The sequence below is a fragment of the Nothoprocta perdicaria genome, unplaced genomic scaffold (assembly GCF_003342845.1).
Source record: "Nothoprocta perdicaria isolate Ctin4 unplaced genomic scaffold, notPer1 scaffold_48, whole genome shotgun sequence".
Classification (NCBI taxonomy): domain Eukaryota; kingdom Metazoa; phylum Chordata; class Aves; order Tinamiformes; family Tinamidae; genus Nothoprocta; species Nothoprocta perdicaria.
In genome coordinates, this window is record NW_020455732.1 from 3,643,432 (window position 1) to 3,663,746 (window position 20,315).

Here is a 20,315-nt window from a genome sequence, read left to right on the forward strand (position 1 = left end):
CAAAATGCTCTCTTCTAAGTGTGGCTTTGGACACTTGTTAGAGACAATTTAAAAAATCCAACAGGCTCTCTGCGGGAAAACAGTATCCAAAATGGCTTCTTTTCCAGAAAGCTCTTGAGCTGACCTAAAAGCTGCTAATAGATCAAGCGAAGAGACAGTCTCCAAATGACCAGAAAAATTATTTTGTGAAATCTTTGACAGAGGGCTAAATCCTTCCTAGGATCCTACTGAGTCCCAGATTTAATTTCTGGTCCAGGTTCCCACATACTCCATCCTTCCATGCCTTTGCAATTTTACATCCTGAGTTCTTATACTCAGTCCAACTTCCATAGCCTATATACTCACCTCTTTAATAGCAGTACAAAGGAGCAGAGCCTTGACCCAAAGCCTGATTCGCTCAGTGGGAATCATTCTACTGATGTGTGGATGGCTATAGAGGGTGAATATGTAAATGTGTAAATGATCTGCTCTAGAACCCAGAGGAGATAAGGGAAGGGTATTCATCTACCTTCCTGAATGCAGAGAGGCCCAACTGCTGATATATATTTTTATTATATGCAGAAGAAAGACAGAGGAGCATTTGTCAGAGTGCGACTCCAAAACTCTGTGTCTTCCTCAATCTGTATCTTGTCTCAGCGCCTCCATCACACAATAGTGCTGGTGTGGAAGACCCTGCTTAATGCAAAGTACGTGAAGATAAAAAATAAATGTATTGAGATTGTTCTTGTTGGAGTCTGCGTGGATATTTTCCCCTTTAAATTCTAATTCTATCTCTCTTTCTCCTCATCACTGAGTATGGAGAGTCTAATTTCTGAAGAAGTTAATGGAAGGGGAGAACTCACCATCTAGAGAGGCCAAGGAAGCAGTCTCCCTGGCAACTGCATCCATGGAAGCACTCAGATCCCATAACCTCTTCAACCCATTCATGATCCTTTCAAGCCCAGCAGTGTCCTGCCTGAGGAAGAAGTTGAACTGCATATTGTTTTTAGTGTCCTGAAGTACATATAATTCCCCAGTGATCATTTGAATTCATGGATGTTAGAAGTTTTCCAGTTTCCTCATTTGAAAACATAACTGTTGAAAGATCAGTATTAGTGAACACAAAGAGAGTTTAAGAAAAAAAAAAAAAAAGATACTAGAAAAAAAAAAAGAAGAAAAAAACTCTTTTGAGTTATGCAAAGACCAGCTGCAGCTGAAAGCTAGGGCAGTTTTGTTAGTAGTGGTCCTCTGAAATGGCAAAATATCACGTCACTGAAATGCCAACTTAGTCAAGTAGTAGCTTATTCTCTGAGGTCTTACAGGGGTTGCAGGATTTTTTTCTGCTTGCAAGATAGGGCCAAATATTCTTCAAAACCCTCCAAAAGCCTGAGTTGATACTGCCAAACCATCTGGACAGAAAGTGCACACCCATGGCAACTGTTCTGTATGGCTGATGATCTGTTGGGGATATTAGAGCATATCTCACTGAACTGAGATTTCATTATGATAAAGCCAAAGGAGAAATTTCCACCTATTGCTGGCTGGGAAAACAAGCCTGACTAGTGGGAGGACAGAATAGGACAAAAAAGTAATGTGTGATGAGAAATTCTTAGTGTAGAAAATGTGCTTAAAAGATGAATAAAATTATTATGAATAAAATGGAAAAGATCATTGCCATGCCCCAGTTTAAAGCACAGGCTCTAGAATGTTTGTACCAACAGAGGAGTTGAACTGTATTATTGGAATATACATCTCTCATCTTTCAACTTCATGCACAACCAAAACTCTGTTTTCAAATCCCAGACTCCGCACAGAACAACTCATGAATTTTTTACAGTGGCAAATCCATCCCTTCAGTTCCTCAGATCCACTCAGAATACTAAGAAAATCAGGGATTTCTCCTCTTTCCTTGCCCAAGAAGCAAGAAACTGAGCAATAAAATAGGAAGAGAAACCACCCACCCACAGAATGGCTCTGTAGACTTAGTTCCTGGCTTACTGGCAGCAGCAGAAGCAAAGCAGAAGGGAAGGTGCTGCAAGAAGAGTGCTATTCTGAGGTTCCTTGTGATTGGGAGTCTTCTTTACCACATTGTCCCCCCAAAACAGGCATGCTATGTAGGGAACACTAATGCAGTGTCAACCCCTAGTCATCCATGGAGAAAGTCATTAGGTCAATTTTTCACCTGTGTCAGTAATTTAAACATTTCTAATCATTTCTTTAATCACTTAATCATTTAATCTTAAGATGGCAAAAAAAGTAAAATTGGTCAGTAAAATTCCTTGACTGAGACTGGAAGGTAGGGAAGGAGGTGGAATAGGTCAGGAGAAGACAATGGTGACAGGCTCAGAAATCCAGGGAAGCTCAAGCACTTTCTGTCTATTCTAAATCTGATCTGATGATAATATCTTGTGCAAATTCAAACTGCCAGTATGAGAATCTATGCAGAATGTCTCTCCATAGGCACTGTCAGTTCTGTCTTGTTTCCATAGAGACTTGAGCCCTGCTTCCAGCAGCAAGAAGTCCTGACTGACAACTTCTACCTGCTGAAAGGTAAACCCTCAGGGTCATAGAAACGTGTTCTGAATGTCTACGAAAGTCTCTCATGTCAGGATGCTGAGCTTTTCAGGATTCCTTATTTATTACTTATAATAGTTATAATACTTATTATAGTTATAATTATTACTACTTTTGAGTTTATTTCATACCATGGAGAAAGTGCTGGTTTCTCTGCTTTGGAGTCTGTGAACTTGTCTTAATTTCAGCAACTAGATAAAACTGTAGGCAAATGGCTGGTTTGTAGTCTGATTACTGCAGCAAAGGTTGAATAAGAGTTAAAAAAAAAAGGCACTTGCTTCTCATGATCTGATTTGCATCAGAATCCAAATTAAGCAGTGACTTACTGATTCATGGGTGTTTGGGGAAGTCTTTTCCATGAAAACAGAGAGAGGTAGTCTCCTAAAGTAATGGCAGTCTGTTCCTGATTTTTTTTTCTGAGTACAATGCAGAGTGTGAGATGGGTTGAGTCCAGAGAGTGGAATAACCTCTTAAAAGTTGAATGGGCCCGACTCATGAATTTATCAGTCCAATGTGATCCTGTCTTTTTGACATCTACCCCTGAGTACCTTCAGTCCCTGAAGAGATAGTGCTGGTTAAGAGGGGTAAATGTAGTGGGAGAGCAGATTGTTTCTGTTTGCGTTCTTTGCTTCTAAGCTCTACTGCATGTTTTAAGCCAGCAAAGTTCCCTTTTTGTCTGAAGGGTTGGAAGGCAGTAATTTACTACTGATAAAAGAGACAAAGCATAATTTTCTTGTGGGTGTCTCCGGGTAACATCAGCTGTACCCATGTCCTCTCATTCTGCATAGACCCTTGGCAGCTCTCCTGTTTGGCCAGCCATTTTCGTGCATGAAAGGAGGAGCAGTGGGGACATTGAATGAGCACATATGACAAGAAGTTTTATTTAAATAGCAACTGAAGCCTCTCTCTTTCTAGAAAAAGGAAAAGTGTGTTCTTCATGGTTCAACCAATTTAAGGGATGTGTTCTACAAAATTATTGGTAGGATCTGCTCAAACACTGTATCTTTTAAGAAAATACTATACCATGTAACTTTTCCTTGATCTTCATTCTTTGATCTGTGTGTGCTTAACAATCTAATGTTGACACTCTACTGCATTTGTAATCAGTATAATGCACTTGATATCGCATGCTAAGCAAGATCTTGGAAGACTTGGCATGCCTTGGTATAGAGAGGCACATAACTTTGAGCACCAGTAGGAAAGAGGAAAAGAGGAAGGCCTCTCACTCTGCACTGAAGTGTTGTTCCCAGGAGAGGGGCAATCATGTCAGAGAGTAGAGTAGGTCTTAGCAAAATATTCACTATCTGTGATTTTAATAGCCAGTTTTGCCTAAATATTTCAACAGAGCCCTACAGTAACACTCATCACTGAACAAGTTAGCATAATGTCAGAGCAATCATGATGGCTCCCCTTTTCCAAAAATAAGATTTAAATGATTCCATTTTATATCCTGTTAGGACAGCCTAAGAATGCATGTAACATACCTGCACCTCATCTTTTCTGAATGAGGAGGCATCAACTTCTCAACGGCCAAAATGCTATTGCCTGTGCCTGACACCCATGAACTAAATGCTTTTTTGGAGGATCAAAGTAGGCATTAATTCAAACAAGACTAAGTTACTTCCAGATGTGCCTCTCTGATCAAGTTGAAGAAGAGTCAGCCACACTGTATTATGGACAACTTAATTCTGAAGAAGACTGAAGTTACAAGGCTTAATGTCTTTCAAGTAATTTCCATAATTTCCTCTAAAGTCATATCTTGACTCAGATTGAATCTCCTTCTCTGAAAATTTATGTACAGAGGTGGCTTTAGAAGTAAAGGACTTTGGAACGGGAAAAATTATGCCCTAGTTTCTACTTAGTTACAAGGATATTCTGGAGCCTTAAATGGCAGTAAGAGATGAGGAGAAATCCTAGTGATTGCAGAGGAAATGGATATCTGAGCAGTGAAAATACAAAGCAAGGATTAAAGTTCCAGCCTGGGAAACCCTACACTGCCCTCTTCTTCCAACACTGGCAAATAATTCAGATTTGTGCCTCAGTTTCCTATCCAAACCATGAGGATGATCTGTGCTAGGTGGGTATGTGCAAAGGAAATGATATCTCAATGGAGGCCAATGAAGAATCATTGTCAGATACTGAGCGGACATGGGGCAGAGATATCCCCGCGGTTTCCTTTTCTGCTCTGGTGCTGGTCAGTTAATTAGCACCACCCATCTTGTGTAAACTGTGAATGAGAAGGTGAACTAATCAATAGGGAGAAGTTTTTATTGAACATAATTTTCAGCAACCTTCAGATGAAAGGATTGTAAGGAGAAATACCCACTTTTAGACTGGTACAATCCATCCAAGTTCGGAGACAGAGGTACAGATTTCTACTCAGGGATTCATGTCTCTGAGGTGACCTTTGATCCATTGGCTGTAAATTGGAGTAGATTTACGAATGGTGATGATTGATAACATAAAGACTTTTTGAAGTAGAAGGGACCTCATAAGTTAAATAGAATATCTTTATCTTGTCCTGCAGAGAGAGGGTCCCCAAGAGACGTTCATAGTAGTTCACAAATGCCAATGCACTTTGCACAAACAAGGAGAGGCACTGCTATTTGCAGGCTTCCCAAAATCTGGCAAAGTAAGTTGAAAAGCAGAAAGCTATAAAAAATGACCTTGTATTAAGGAAGATCTTTTCTAACTTTTCAGTTGGTAGTGTCTATTTCCCTAAAATGTCATTTCTCTTCATTGACTATAGTGGGAGAGTTCAGATCTACTGCAGATGTTCAGGTTATGGTTAGAAAAGATGAAGCCCATCCTTGGCCCTTGTGGTGTGTGCAGGAGTGGCTTGTGCTCCATCAAAGTCAAATCTTGCATAGAGGTGCTAACTGAGCCAGTTCTCCTTGGTTCTGGGTGCCAAAGGGAATTGTCTTGAGTAAATGAAGTGATTAGCAGTGGATCCTGCTTTTCTGGGCAAGCTCTAACTGAATATCAGCATAGGTAGCCTAATAGATTGCATCAATATTGCTGTCCAGGGTGAGGTCAGCCTTAAGGTCAGAAGTTTAAATTTAGATTGTGCTGGTGATAAAATTCTCAGCAATCCTGTGACACGTGTGTGTCTCCTTTGTGAAAATGACTCTGTTTTGGATAAGGAAAGGATTCACACTGTTTCTATGATGCTGAGAAAACTCTTCTTAACTGAAGTATGCATCATAGTAACAAACAAGGTCTGTTTCTTGAAGCCAGGGAAATAATAGGTAGCTTTATTTTGTATTTCAATATTCAGGAGAGGTGGAAATGGGGCAAGGTCAAGTTAGAAGAGAAACTCTACTATTGTCTTAAGAGAACAAGACCAAGATGAAACACCAAATTTCATTTTGCACTAACTCACCACGTGCTTCTGAGCCCCCAAACATTTTATTCTAATCCATTTTTTGTGCTCCGTAACCATTCTCTTTTTATGTTTTTCCTTTATTTTTTTCTGTTTCTTTTTTTTTCAAGTTGGAGACAGTTTTTGAGTGATGCTATATTAAAACAAAAAGGCAAAAAGGTTCATTTTGAAAATGTCAAGATGCTATATTCCTTTAGAAAAAGAAATGCTTAATGCCATCAAGACATTCTGTAAGATGCAGGACTAAGCAAGGCCTTATTTTCTGTGGAGTTACAGTTTGTTTTTGAGTTCTCTTGTATCTAATATTGCCTGAGCTCATTCAACCTGTCCCTATGGGGGAGCAGTGGAATGGTTGCCCTCTATTCAACAACTCCATATCTGAAAACGTGCAGCATTCAGAGGCTCTGAGAGCCTCTGTTGTTCAGAAATGCAAGTTAACAGGCAGAAAGTTATTAAATATGCAAGCGGGAAAGATTGAAAGGCACACTGTCACAGCATGCTCAAGGAAATATAGCCTTGAAAATCTGGGAAATGGTTGCCCCTTAAATAATTATCACTTTTTTTTTTTTTTTCCCATTCAAGGCTTCTTGCAAAATTCAGCCTAACTTTGCACAAAGCAGTCCTCCTTCCAATTTTTAATAGTTATACATTAGTTGTAAAAAGCGTGTCAACTGCCATGCAACGCCTTACTTCCAGGATTTGTGGGAAAAGCTCTAAGATAGTGTCTAACTTCATGATCGGAGTGAGTACCCAGAGCTCACCAGAGTGTCATGTTGATATGGTACGTGGAGCCATTATAACCGATTGTGTCAATAATGAAAGTTTCACAGCCTCCCTAATTACACATTGCTTCGTGGGAAAAAGTGGGTCTAGGGGAGCAGTTAGGCTCTGCACAAACACCCGCCTGCCTGAGCAGTCAATAAATATGATTTACATGACTGACCAATGCAATCATGTTGATTAAAAAGGAGAGAGCAGGGAAAAACAGGGAGAACAAATATTCCATATGTGAATGCAATGTTCTGAAAAAGCTCATATTAACACTTTCCTCAAGCTGTCCTGAATAAACAAATTTAGGAACTTATCAATATAGTTATAACAGAGATAAAGAAAAACAAAAATATTATCAAACAAGAGTGAATTATTACAATACGTGCCTCATTCCATATTTCTTTTCTCCATCTGTGGAAAGATGGTTCTGAATATCTCTGCACTTTGGATCACGTCCCAGCAAACAAAGGAATGGTTCCCACTTTGATTTCAGTGAAGGTTTCAACTAGTTTGAGTCAGTTAATCCATTTCTGGACTGTATGTGTCCCAGGCGACTCCCTGCTGATGGAGCCAGGAGCAGTAATAAGGCATTTCTTCATTAAATGGAGGTGTAGACCCAGTGACTCTCTAGGGATTTTTAGTCTTATCTGTCAGAAGAAAGTAAATAAAAATTATTGTATTCAAATCCAGAGGGCTCTGGAACAAAATTGGAAATCTTCCGAGTTTAGCTTGCCCTGTAAGACATTCCCTTCTCCTTTAGTAGGTCATTCCCACCCAGTCCATCTTTATCCAATGAAACAATGGCCATTAGTCGTCCTCACCTTCTACCACGACCCTTGTGTTGGTCATCCTCCACTGAAGCAACCACTGGTCATGTACTGCTGAAGCTGTAGGAGTGGGCAGTGAGGGAACAGATCTTGCCAACAACGTGTTTTTCTATTTTAGGGTGTTTTTTAATTTTAATTCCCACTGTGTACAGTGGAGTTCTGCCCCCCTCTACTGGAAGAGCTCAGCACCTCCAGCTGAGCTGCTCCGGGTTTTTTTCTCAGCAAAGAGTGGAGCTGGTTCCTACTGAAGACCAAGACCTTCAGCCATGACCAGAGACCAGGCAAAATCTAACCCTGTGCTCTTGTGCTGTTTCTCCTGCACTCCCCCAGTATGGAATGACTCTGACTGCTCCCTGTATCTCATTCATCATACTACTGTTGATAATACTTGGGTGCAGATATTCAGCTATGAAGCTAGATTGTATCTTCAGGTTTCCTTCTCTACCCCTGTTAAGAGTTTATGGTTGAAAAAGCTGTAAATGGAGCTGAAGACACAAATGTTATCAACTGTCCCTTAGGCATCTTTGGCCATCAAACCATGTGATGCCCTCCCTATATAAATCAAACTCCCTGAATAAGTTATCTGGGAGAATGCTGGTAGTGTATGTTTGGTGTCCATTGTGAGAATTATGAGCCTGTTTGGATCTCTAGCTTAGAAGTTACATCTGTTAGCCTTAACACCATCTTCACTGGGGAAAGACCAAGGGCAGAACAGAAAATAGGGTTTAATTCTCCCTAAGTGCAAAATATTCTCTGGACTGCAGGGAGATGTGAAGGCAGAGCAGAGTTTTGTATCTCCATGGGGTGAAGATCCTTGGTGAGAGATCTTTGAGAGTGGCCTATTGGAAAAGCATTCATTTCAGGCACTGAGCTGCTTCCTCTGTGGTGGTCCCTTCTCACAGCCCTCGTGACCCTGGGGTATTGCATAGGTAACGAACCCAAGGGATTGAATATATCCCTGCTGTAGGTGAATGCACCAGGTGGCAAAGCATTATTGTAGCAACAGGTCCCATCTCCCTGTGCTGCTAAGCACTGGCTATTCTGAGCCCTAAAGTCCCTTTGGATGTCAGGCAGAGTTGATTTATGCTGGTGATTTCTCTACTTTGCATTGACTTGCTGCAGCACATCTGTGCATATTATTTCTGAAGCATGGGAATGTGACTGCCTTCTGAATAGAGCTTCTCCTAGCTGTACTTGCACAAGAAAGAGCACAGCCTTATTGATCTGGCCTGAGCCCTCTTCTGTCCACCATGGACCTGCAAGAGACTGTTTCATCTAGACGTGTGGGCCATCTCACTCAGTCTGGGAGACTAAGCAGCCTGCTTAATTCATCCATACTCTCTCCATCTGAAGCCCACTTCTGAACAAGTCCAGGATATTTTATGTTGATGCCACTCGTTCACTTCTGCCAAGAAAAATATTTTTCTACTTCAGATGTTGATTTTGTGGATTTTTAGAATTTTGTGATTTAAATAAGCTCAGATAGCTGTCAGGAACCAATTTTTGTAAGGCAATAGGTACCAGAGTCTTCCATGAACCAAGGAAGAAAGCCCAGAAAGCAAGACACAAAGCAATTTAAGCAGATATTTCAAAGTTTTATTGTATAAATCTACAAAAGGCTTTGCTACAATAGCAAATATAATATAGCACTATTCTATTGACAGGTTCTAGTGGCTAGGTGTGATCTTGTAACTCCAACATGACACATGAGGAATAAATAGTCTGATCCAGTCAGATCTAGGACAAGTGATGTCGGCTTACAAAGACCTTTGGCTTCAGCCCCCATAACCTGTAGTAATTCAATGCATTTGCCTTTTGTACAAGTTTATCTGGAGTAATAATATCTCTAGTAAAAATAAAAGCTCTAAAGTAATTTTGTGAGAGTCAAATGTAAAATTACCTAAGGAAAAAAAAAATATCCAGTGGCTGAAATCCACTAAAGTTTCACAGATACAACACATATACACTTCATTTGCAAGTCTCTGCCACAGGAGAGCAAACCAGTCCTCCCTGGAGAGTCTGCTAATACAAACTAGGTTGCTACAAGTAATGCTCCAATCTGTTAGGAGCAATAATTGAAATAAAACCAGTACAAGAGATCTAATTCTGCACACTCCAAAAAGCCAGTTTAAAATGTACAAACCTCAGGACCAGATGATCAAGAAACTCAGGCAGGCTGTATGATGAAAAGGCAGTAATTTATGGAAAAAAGCAAATGCCTATTCAGGCAGTCAGACTGCTTGCAGGAGTCTGTGGAAATTAAGCACCTCAAAATCAAATATTGTTCTAATCTTGGGATGAGGTCTATGAAGCCTGCCTTCACATCATTTCACTAAATTTCATGGTCCTGGGCATTTTTCTGCTGAGAGTTGTTGGAATGCACATTAGATCCCATTGGCTTAGTACTAATGTAACAAAATACTGCAGAATTTGGTTGGGTGGATTTGATTGCTCAACACACGTACACCCGCACCGACACGCGCGCACGCATACCTGGGGCAGTTGGCTCTGGAAGAGAGAGGTACCAACTGGACCCTTAAACAGAGATGTCAACCAAAACGGTCTTGCAAAAGAGACTTGGTGCAACTCACTCACGCTGTTAGCATGCACCTTTGCACTCCCTGGGTCTGGATGGAAACAGTCACGCCAAGGCCAGCACGAGCACACCAGCCCTTGCAGTAACTCTGGGCCATGCAGACCCAGGAAGCGCCCGCTGTCTCACGAGAGTGTCCATTCTAGCAAGACAGTCGGCCCAGATGTGCAGGCTCAAGCGGTTCAGGCAAGCATCTGGCCTCTGAGATGCTTCTCTGAACCCCCAGAGCTGTTTGAGGTTTGAAAACTGATACCCGCATGAAATTAAGCTACCCTCAACTCAGAAAAAATGAGTTACAGCCTTGATAGCATGGAGGGTTCATAGCCTATGTATGGTCAGTCATTTGGTAAATTGAGAAAATGTTTTTAACTGACAATATAGTGAAAATTTCTCTAGATACTTCCCACTGTCCCCAAATCGCAGAGGTATGGTGTCATCTCATCTGACAGTACAACTCCAGCATCCTTGCTGTCCTCAAAGCCCGGACTTAGTTCTTTTGTACTGCTTCTTGGTTTATCTTCTCACCCTCAACTTTCTTCTGTACTTGGACTACCTGGATCAGCTCAGCCCTTTGGCAGCCTTTTCGTCACCCTGTTGGAATGGCTCTCTCTTTCGCTCCATCTCACAGCACATTGAACATGGCCTTGCACTGCCTGGGTGGCTCTTTGGTGCACTCTTGGAACATGAACCTTTCTGCTCTGTCTTCCTGCAACACTTGGTTCTTGGGAAAACAGGACACAGAGGAGGAAAGGTAGCAACAGCAGCAGGAATGTCTGTAGAAGAAAAAAGAATACAGCAGGTCAGTTTAGATATTCAAAGTGGAGACCACAGGATCTGAGATTATTATCTGCCCACAAAATGGCTGAGGCCTGGAGTTCCCAGTAGACATTGCTGTCTTATTGTTTCTCAGTTTCAATTTCTTGATTTCCTACATCAAGCAGCTGAAATCCCACCTATTTGGTGGTGCCAGCTCCTTGCCACTCAGTGATGAGGCTGAAGCCTCAAAACCAGCATGGACACTTGCACCTGGGCTACACAATATCTCTGGTATGAACATGAGGCAGGACTTGCCACCTCTGGAGAGGCTAAGGGCTACAGGCATGAGATGAGAGGTAGTTAGTTACCTGTGCCAGTCTTTCCTTCGGAGAGCAGATCCGGCACCAGATGGCTGAAGACCCTGACATCAGCTCCATGATGTTTTGAAGCCTTTTTCTCTTTGGTTCTCCTTCCGAGTCCTGAGCACCGTGAAGCAACTTCTTCTCAGAGGAGAATCTAAGAAGTGAGTCACTGTAACGAAAAAGGATAATACTTGTGATGCAAAGCCAGCTCATTCTCAGCAGTGACACCCACTCCTCCTCCACTGCTCATCCCAGGTCATCAATGAGAACTGCTCCCTTCTCTATACAGATGCAGTTGTCTGCCAAACCACCTCATTCTGAGCAAGTGACAAGGCAGCCCTTGCTGTTCCCAGCACTGACTCACTTCTAGGCAAAGTCACAGAGCAGACATGCTTCTCCTTTGGTCTCTACATGTACCTCTGATGTGCTGTCACAGCTAGAGACTTAAACCCAGAACTTTAGGGGCAGGTTGAGGATAATGGAGAAGCTTATCATTCTCTCCTCATATTAGAGAGAATAAAAGGCAATAGAGATTCAGCTGCCTTGAGATAACTGCATACTAAAATGCAGTTTTGCATACTAACTGCATACTAAAATGCAGAACTTTCCTTATTCCCCATCCTTTGACTGACTCTCTCTTCTCCATTCTCCCAAGAGCTAGTCTACCACCTCAATGCTTCCTGTCCAGTTTCAGACTAATTTTTATCCTAGCATAAAGTTTACTGGATCTTCTACTGCATGAGCAAGGTTTAATTTTGAAAAGGAAGGCAGGGAGAACGCCAGAGAGTTATCTTACCTTCAGCCTCTTGGAAGGAGGGATGCCAAAGGCTTTCTTCGCCACCAGTGCCACACATAACTGCTGTCGTAGTGCCAGGAGCCTTCCGAGAACGCTCCAGGTGCCGTGTCCTGTCTGTTCCCTTGTGGAAGTATTCCCCTTTTGATCTGAAGGTGAATGCAGGTGATGCTCAAGATCTGTCCAGCCTTGGCTTTGAAGAGCCAAACTTCCAATCTTTCTTACAGGAGCTTTGTCTCAACGTCCTATCATTAGGCGTTAGTCAATGCAAGGCGGATGTTGAACGCTACCATCTCAACACAGAAAATGTCACAGGGCACAACTCTGTTTCAAGCCATCACAAGAGGCTTTTGCAGTAATATTTTTTGTGAACAAAGTCCTCAGATGCTCCAGAACTGGGATGCCAGTCTTTCCAAGATAATTTTCAGTCTGTCTGTGCCAGCAGGAACTCTTCTTTGCGTTGCACAAGCTGAGGTTTTGCTGGGACACAGATTTCCTCTATAAACTTCCTTTAGGTTTTGCATGGGAGTTCCTGCAGTCTCCACACGTCAGCATGGACACAATTTACTGCTCTGGGGATATTTTGCTCTTGATTTAGGATGTGTTTGTTTGGTTTTATTCAAAGTATAAGGATTTATTTCCCTCTCCTCCTCCCACCCTCCCAGAAATGTCTCTGGTGTCTCTTCTTTCCACCTTAACACCCTCCCTTCTCCCAGAGGAGTCAGGCTCCCCCTTCAATGAATTAGCTCAAAACTTAATTTGAAACTCTATTTCCTGCTGAATGCACAGTATCACATGTCATAGAAAGAGCAGAGAGAAGGGGAAATTTGCCTTAGCACTGCAGTGTCTTTGACTGCTGTGAGCAGAAGCTAAGGCAAGGAGCAAACCAGTAAAAGCCTCTTGGAAGGGAAAACTTTAAAGCAGGTAATTGCCTTGAAATGTAAAACATTTTTTTAAAAAAATCCAGATAGTTAAAGTTTTCATTTCCTAGGATTTTTTTCTTTTTTTTTTTAAGTTTCTTTAATCCTTTGGAATGGGAGTTTGCTAAACAAGGAGAAGCCCCACGGTAGGTCAGAAATGGGTAAGGATCAGAAGAAAGATGTTCCCCTTTGGAGCAGGGACATCTGTTTGCAAGAGAGAGTAGAGAAGGAGTAGGAGATATCCAGTTAGGTAGGAACCCTCAGCCAAAAGCCAAACTTGCATGAAATTCGAGAGCCACCAGTGCCAAGCGGCTCCCTCTCTGAAGTTGGGGATTGCCTCTAGTTTCTTTTCAGGGGTCTCATAAAATTGTCTGTCCCCAGCAGTGGTGCAAGCAGTATCCTCCACACCACCGGATTGCATGGCTCAGGTAGGTGGGCAACCTCATCCTAAGGTGCCTCTCCCCTTTCGCCTCCCTCCCCCCGCGAAGCAAAGTTAATTCCTTTGCTGTGGGCTGCTGGACTGAGCACACCTCATGTCTCGCCACAGCCAGAATTGCCCTCCAAGGAGAAGCTCCTTAAATACACCCCCTTCTCCCTTTCATATAACCCAGACTGCCACCTCGGCTGGACAAGCTCATATCACAGTCGCTGGTGGGCTGGGAGGCTCAGGTTGTGTCCCATTGCTGGGCACAGGGCTGACAGTGGTGGAGGGTGGCAAGCTCTCCACAGAGTCTCCAGACTGAATCTCAGGGGTCCTCTGTGGGCTGGGCTCTTCAGAGTGTTCCATGTTGCCCTGAACTTCCTTTCCTCTTTGGATGAGCTGCTCTAAAGTTTTGGGCAAGGGGTAGCTCAGGAAGCGCTTCAGTTTGGGCTGAAGAGTGCCTACCACATACTGGATAATCTCCTCCTCATCTGCATCAACGTAGAGAGTCTGGTACAGGTCTCTCTTGCGCCACAGGAACTGGTCCAGAGGCTCTCCCTCTTTCTGGGGCAAATCCAGCTCCCTTTTGATAGCATCCCTAGTCAGAGTACCCTCACTGTACTGCAGGAACTCCTTCTTGAACTCAACCCAGTTCTTTACAGAGTCCTGCTTGTACTCCCACCACTTTTTAGCTGGGCCATTCATGTGGTTTTGAATCTGAGAGAGCCAATACTCTTCTGTTCCACCCACCTGCTTCAAGTATTCCTCCAAGTGACTCAGGAACTCCCTGGGATCCTCAAAGATCTGCGTCTCCACTGGGGAGGCTGGAGCATCCTCTGACACAGAGACCCACTGGTAGGAATCATGGCCCTGGGGGATGCTGGGCACCTCCCCAGGTGGAGGGGTCAGCGCATACATTTGGCTCATATCAAGGGCATAGTCATAAATCTCCCCTTCATTTGGCCTTATCTCTGGGCCTCCCACCCCCACAGACACAGTCTGCTTGCCATGGTCCCCAGGGCAATATTTGCCTCCCATGGACTCCAGGCGGTCTGCCCATTTCTCCAGACGGAAAAACACCTCCTTCCAAACATTCATCTCTCTCTTGACCCACCTCTCCAAGTGGGCAATGGTCTCCTGGCACCTGGCCAGGCAGGCCTTGATGGACTTCTTCCATCTTTGGTTGTCAGTTGGGACATGGTCTTCTAGGTTGTTCTCTAACTTCCCCACTGATTTTTGCAAGCCTTTCAGCTCGCGCTCCACCTGCTTGGAGACCTCAGACAGGAGGTGCCGGTGGGTCCTCCTGACATGCTCCAACATTTCTGCCCTGCATTTCCCTATCTGCAGGATCACATTGGGCTTGTTGGCAACTCCACGGTGCCCCTGGAAGGAGTGGATGCCAGCATTGGTAACATTATCCAGCTGCATGGCTCCTACCGTACAAGTGTCAAACACGGAAAGAACTGGACTGTATGCCCTGGCTCTCAAGCCCGCTCTCTAAAACCCCACTACAACACTTCTCAAAAGACACACAGAGACTTCCAAACCCCCCTCCAAGGACTTTTCAACACAAACACAACCAAATCAGATATCACCACAGAGCAAGCTGTTTGGTCCCCTTGAGTCTCGGAGAGAGTTGTAGGCAGATTTCTCCCGGTGTCCAGCTGGAAACCCCGGTCTCACGTGCTCAGAGTGTCCCAGAAACAGCCAGAATCCTCCGGGAATGAGGAGAGGAGCTGGCTAGGATATCCGGTCCCGAAAGCGTGCCTGCTACCTGCTCATCCGAAGCGGAGAATCTCCAACCGCTGAAAGCTCCTTGTTCCGGTGAAATACAAATGCACACAGAAGCTGGAAGCTGCAGCTAAAATCCCATCAGTTCCTTCCCTAGGAAACTTGGAGAGCTGCTTTAGCTAGAGATGCAAAGAGCTGCTTTCATCCCTTGCCTGAACTGCCACTAGTCCAGGCACTTCCATCTACTTATACGCCACGCAGCTCAACACGTGGGTGTTGCCCTGCCTCCTCCTGCACGCTGTGCGCAGCGATCATTGGAGGAAAAAGCGAGGACCGGTGTCTGTGGCAACCCAGATCTTGGCAGCCTCCCCTCACTTCCCACCCCCTCGCGCACGCCCCCAGACTCGACGCGAGAAAGCACTTGAAAGGTGCTGGAGACAGTTGGGTAGATGGATGAGTAATCGCACCTTCCGCCTTTCGGAGCGCAGGGAAGGGGAGTGGAGGGGGGAGAAAAAACACTTATTCATTCCACAACTATTTACTCAGCAAGGTCATCATTAGCACACATTCCCCTGGCAGGGCTTGCAGAGGGGGAGATGGGGATGGATTCGGCGTGTCACACAGAGCCGCCCACAGACCCCCGCACTCCTGCACACACAGAGCCGCTCGCTCCTAATGCAAATGCTCGGGAAAAATGCAAGAAAATGCATTGCAGAGGGGAAAAAAAAAAAAGAGAGGGAGGAGGGAGGGGGGAGAGGAAACCACTCTAAAAAAGCCATTTCAGTACAATCTGGAGCACTCCAGATCTGTTAAAGCATTGGATGGGAGTCGTCCTTGCTGCTTAATTATTACACTAGGCCAACTGCTATTTTGGGAATATTCATTGGGGGGGAGGGGGGGGAGAGGAGGGAGGGATTGCATCCAGGTTTTTACACCAAATTAAATCCACCCATCCGAAGCCTGTTCCGTACTAGGCTTGAATCAGATGCTTAATCAGTTAGCCAACCCACAAGCGCAGATGAAGCTGCATTTGTTCTCCGCTCTTGACAAAGCAGGAAAAGACAACCATAAAAGGAGACCGGGGTCTTATATAAGCCGCAGATAAAGGATTCCCTAATCAGAGGGAGAGTTCCCCGCCGGAACCTCCCTCAGAGAGACAGATGCTGAGGACACCGGGCGCTTCTTCTCTCCCCCTAATACAGTGACCAGGAACAATGGGATGCTGACCCATGAATATTAGCCCCCAAGGGGTTTCAAACCCATGGACAGCAAGGAGGTATCTTGCCTCCACTTGGGGTGGTGGGCAACATGCCAGGAAGGCTTCTGGTGGGTTCCCACTCCCATTGCTCCCTGATGGATGTTTCCTGGTGTAAATCCAGCCTGCAGAGAGTGAAGTAGTGGTGGAAGAGAGTGGGTAGTTTATGTAATGAGCACTGGTCAAAGGAGGACCGTGGCAACCAGAGTATTGGGTCAAATACATTTATAGCTAACTGGCAGGGGTTAAACCAATGCAGAGCATGAAGGAGAGGGGTCAGGACACCTTCTCTCACTCCACCTTCCTCATAAATGTGCTCTAGAAGGACAAAAGTCAGCTCCCTGCCAGGCGACCTGGTACTAGCACATTGCCAAGCAGTTCTGCCATATGGCTGCTGAGAAAATGGAAGGACTATCTAGGGCAGCAGAGAGCTAGCAGAATCACAGAATCACAGAATGGTTAAGGTTGGAAGGGACCTCTAGAGATCATCTAGTCCTATGCCCGTGCTCAAGCAGGCACACCTAGAGCACATGGCACAGGGTGGCATCCAGGTAGGTTTTGAAGACCCCTCCAGAGAAGGAGACTTCACAATCTCCCTGGGCAGCCTGTTACAGGGCTCTGTCACCCTCACAGTGAAGAAGATCTTCCTCACATGCAGATGGAACTTCCTAGGTTTCAACCTATACCTGTTGCCCCTGTTCTATCACTGACCACCACTGAGAAGAGTTTAGTCCCTTCCTCCTTACATTCTGCTCTCAGGTGTTTGTACATGTTGAAAAGATCCTCTTTCAACCTTCTCTTTTCCAGGCTAATCAGGCCCAGCTGGCTTAGTCTTTCCTCATAAGAGACATGCTCCAGTCCCTTAATCATCTTGGTTACTCTCCGCTGGATCCTCTCCAGAAGCTCCACAGCCCTCATACTCGGGAGCCCAGAACTGCACACAATACTCCAGGTGCAGCCTCACTAGAGCTGAGGAGAGGGGCAGGATCCCCTCCCTTGATCTGCTGGCAATAGGCAGAAGGCTGATGCAATTTGGCTGAAAGTATGGAGTTCCAGTGAGAAAAGGTCCAAATTTTGAGGATGGGAAGCCTAATTCAACAAATCTTCCCAATACACAGACATCTCAGTAAGGATTTGGGTGATGGAGAGTGCTATGCCCTTTGCCTTGCTTAAGGCAAGGCACTTTTCACCCAGCATTAAGTTTCTTCTAAGCATTGCCTGCTTGTGCTTAGAAGAGGTCAAATGTGGTTCATCCTAGGATTTGGGAACCTTTCAGGCTGTGATTGCTATACCCCAGAGAGCCTGAAACCTGTCTTGAATTGTAAGAGGTCCCATATGATGGGTAAGACTGTACAATCCATATATCTCAGAAGTTTTCTTCCGGAATGATTTTTATCCGTGATCCCTAGAAGTGACCCTTCATGAGATTGCCAATTAATAGGGAAATGTTATAAATTGGATTTAGCTTTGTAGGTTGGTGTGTTTTCAGCTTCACCTTATCCCATTAAAGGCCAGAGCCTAGGATGAATTGGCTGTAAAATCTACTCTCATGGCTCTTTCCCATCCCTACTACATTCCTTTTCTTCTCCCTTAGTTTTCAGGGCTGTGAATTCATCAGGGTCTTGATCTTAGAGTCTGAGACTTAGATCTAGTCATAGGATCATGGGATAAGGATGGAAGACACCTCAAGAGGTCTCTTACCCAGCCACTTGCTCCAAGTAGGGTCAGCTATGAGGTCAGACCTGTTTTTTCAGAGTTTTACCAAATCAGATTTTGAAAAGCCCAAGGATGGAGGCTACAAAACCTCCCTGGTCTGGGCAAACCTGTCTACCTCAGCTCCTGCTCATGGGGCAAGTGCTCCAGCCTCAACCATCTTCGTAACCCTCTGCTAAACTCACTCTCATTGCTCAAAGTATCTCACTGAGGGACCCCAAAACCGAGCACAAGGTCAGGAAATAGTCCAAGTGTTGAGTAGGGGAATTGCATAACGGCTCCCTTTGATCTTCTGGCTGGTCTTCCGTTCATAAAGCCCAGGATACTTTATTTACTTCCAGGGCAGACCACTGGCTCATTTTCAACTCCCCTTCTCCCCTATAGGACTCCTTGTATTTTTTTGGCATCCCAGCCAGTCAGTCTCCGTTTCTATTTTTATCAGGGTCTCTTTCGTCTCAGACACAAGACTTTGCATTTGTCCTCATTGAATTTCATAAGATTCCTTGAACCTTTCTCGCAGACTTTCTCCATTCTTCATCTTTTTCACCCTGTTCTCCTCCTGATCTGTGCGTTCTTCCTTGGAGGTGGGGACAAGAAAAGGGAGGGGGAAATTAGGGCTTTCCTTCTGGGGAAATCTTCCCGATTAAGACATAGTGATAATCATCTGCATCGTATTTCTAATTAAAGGGAATTGTGTGGGTGGAGGAGGAGGCAAGGGGGGAGCCGGAAACGAAAGGAGGAGGGAGAGAGCATTTGGAGAGACAGATTGAGGCAGGCAAATGAGATAGGGGCACAGACAGACAGGCATGAAGGGACAAGACAAAGAGTTTTCTGTTTAAATGAGCTGCCTGGCCTCAGATGAACCAATAATGAGACGGTCATAGGCACTGGTAGGACACATGGTGCTTTGGGTGACCACAGGATGCCCGAGATGAGAAGAGGGGCATGAAGAGCAGAAATAGAGGTGGTATAAAAAAGGTAAAGATGTAAGTAAGGAAGGAAGAATGAGGAGTGAGCAGGTGCATGTTCCTCTAAAAAAGCTTTCAGAGAAAAAAAAAATAAGAGAGAGAGAAATGAGCAAAAACTACATCTTATAGCTCAGCAGGCATAGTGTCAGTGTGGGTTGTCTCCCTAGAGCTTCCTGAATAGTGTAAAGGCACTGAAGACTAGGATCAGGCCAAAAACACCAGAAAAGAGAAAGAAAAGCAAACAGAATAACTGTAGGTGTGCGAGGCAGCAAGGAGAGACAGAAAATCCTTCCGTAGGGAGGCTATCGCATCCCTCAGGACAGCCCACCAGCCTGGAGGCCAGAGGTACTTACTCCTTGCAGGGTGATGACTTTCAGCAAGCCTCATTTTGGGTTGGGTGGACTTGTCTTTTGGGTCTAATTTAACCATGTGGAGGGGTGTTTTGCCTTGACAGTGCAGACCTGTGTCATGGAAAGATGCCTTGTGCTCAAGTGAAGCTGTCTTTTGGGTCTAGTTGACCTACCTAGATGGGTATGTTGTCTTATCAAAATGGATGTATTATCTTTGCCATAGCAGGACCTGATTAACCTGCCTGACCATGGCAGGATCTGATTAACACATATAAGTTCGTGAAGGGAGAATATAGGGAGGAAGGGGTCAAGCTCTTCTCATTGGTGGCCAGTGACAGGACAAGGGGCAATGGGTGTAAGTTGAAATACAGGAAGTTCCATCTCCAGATGAGGAAGAACTTCTTGACTGTGGGGGAGACAGAGCAGTGGAACAGGCTGCCCAGGGAGGTTGTGGAGTCTCCTTCTCTGGAGGTCTTCAAAACCCGCCTAGATGTGACCCTGTGCCACATGCTCTAGGTGTCCCTTCTGGAGCAGGAAGGTTGGACTAGATGATCTCTAGAGGTCCCTTCCAACCTTAGCCATTCTTGATTCTGTGATTCTGTGACCTCTATGACCCCAGGGCTGCTCCTTGAAGATGTGAGCCATCAGTCAGACAAAACTAGTGAGTGAGCAAGAAGGAAGAATCCCAGGGTGTGGGGAAGTCCATGGTGCAGCCAAGTTGGACCCTGTCTTGGTATCTCAACCTAATGAGAGCCATTATTTACCCCAATGTGCACAAAGCTGCTCTTGTTGCACTATCCAGAGATACCCATCCTTCACTCCAGAAAATACAAACAACCTAAACTTAGAAGTCTTCAGGCACCTGTGCAATTAATCCCATGCTCTTGTAAGGCTTTTTTTTTTTTTTTTTTTTTTTTTTT

At 44.5% G+C, this 20,315-nt stretch overlaps 1 protein-coding gene across 1 annotated transcript; it reads right to left on the reverse strand.

Annotated features, from left to right (window-relative positions):
- Positions 1-13,452: 13,452 nt before the first annotated feature.
- On the reverse strand, positions 13,453-14,897 carry ARC (activity regulated cytoskeleton associated protein). Its single transcript, XM_026047139.1, has one exon. The coding sequence runs from the start codon at positions 14,804-14,806 to the stop codon at positions 13,592-13,594; it is 1,215 nt and encodes a 404-aa protein (XP_025902924.1). The 5' UTR covers positions 14,807-14,897; the 3' UTR covers positions 13,453-13,591.
- Positions 14,898-20,315: the final 5,418 nt, after the last annotated feature.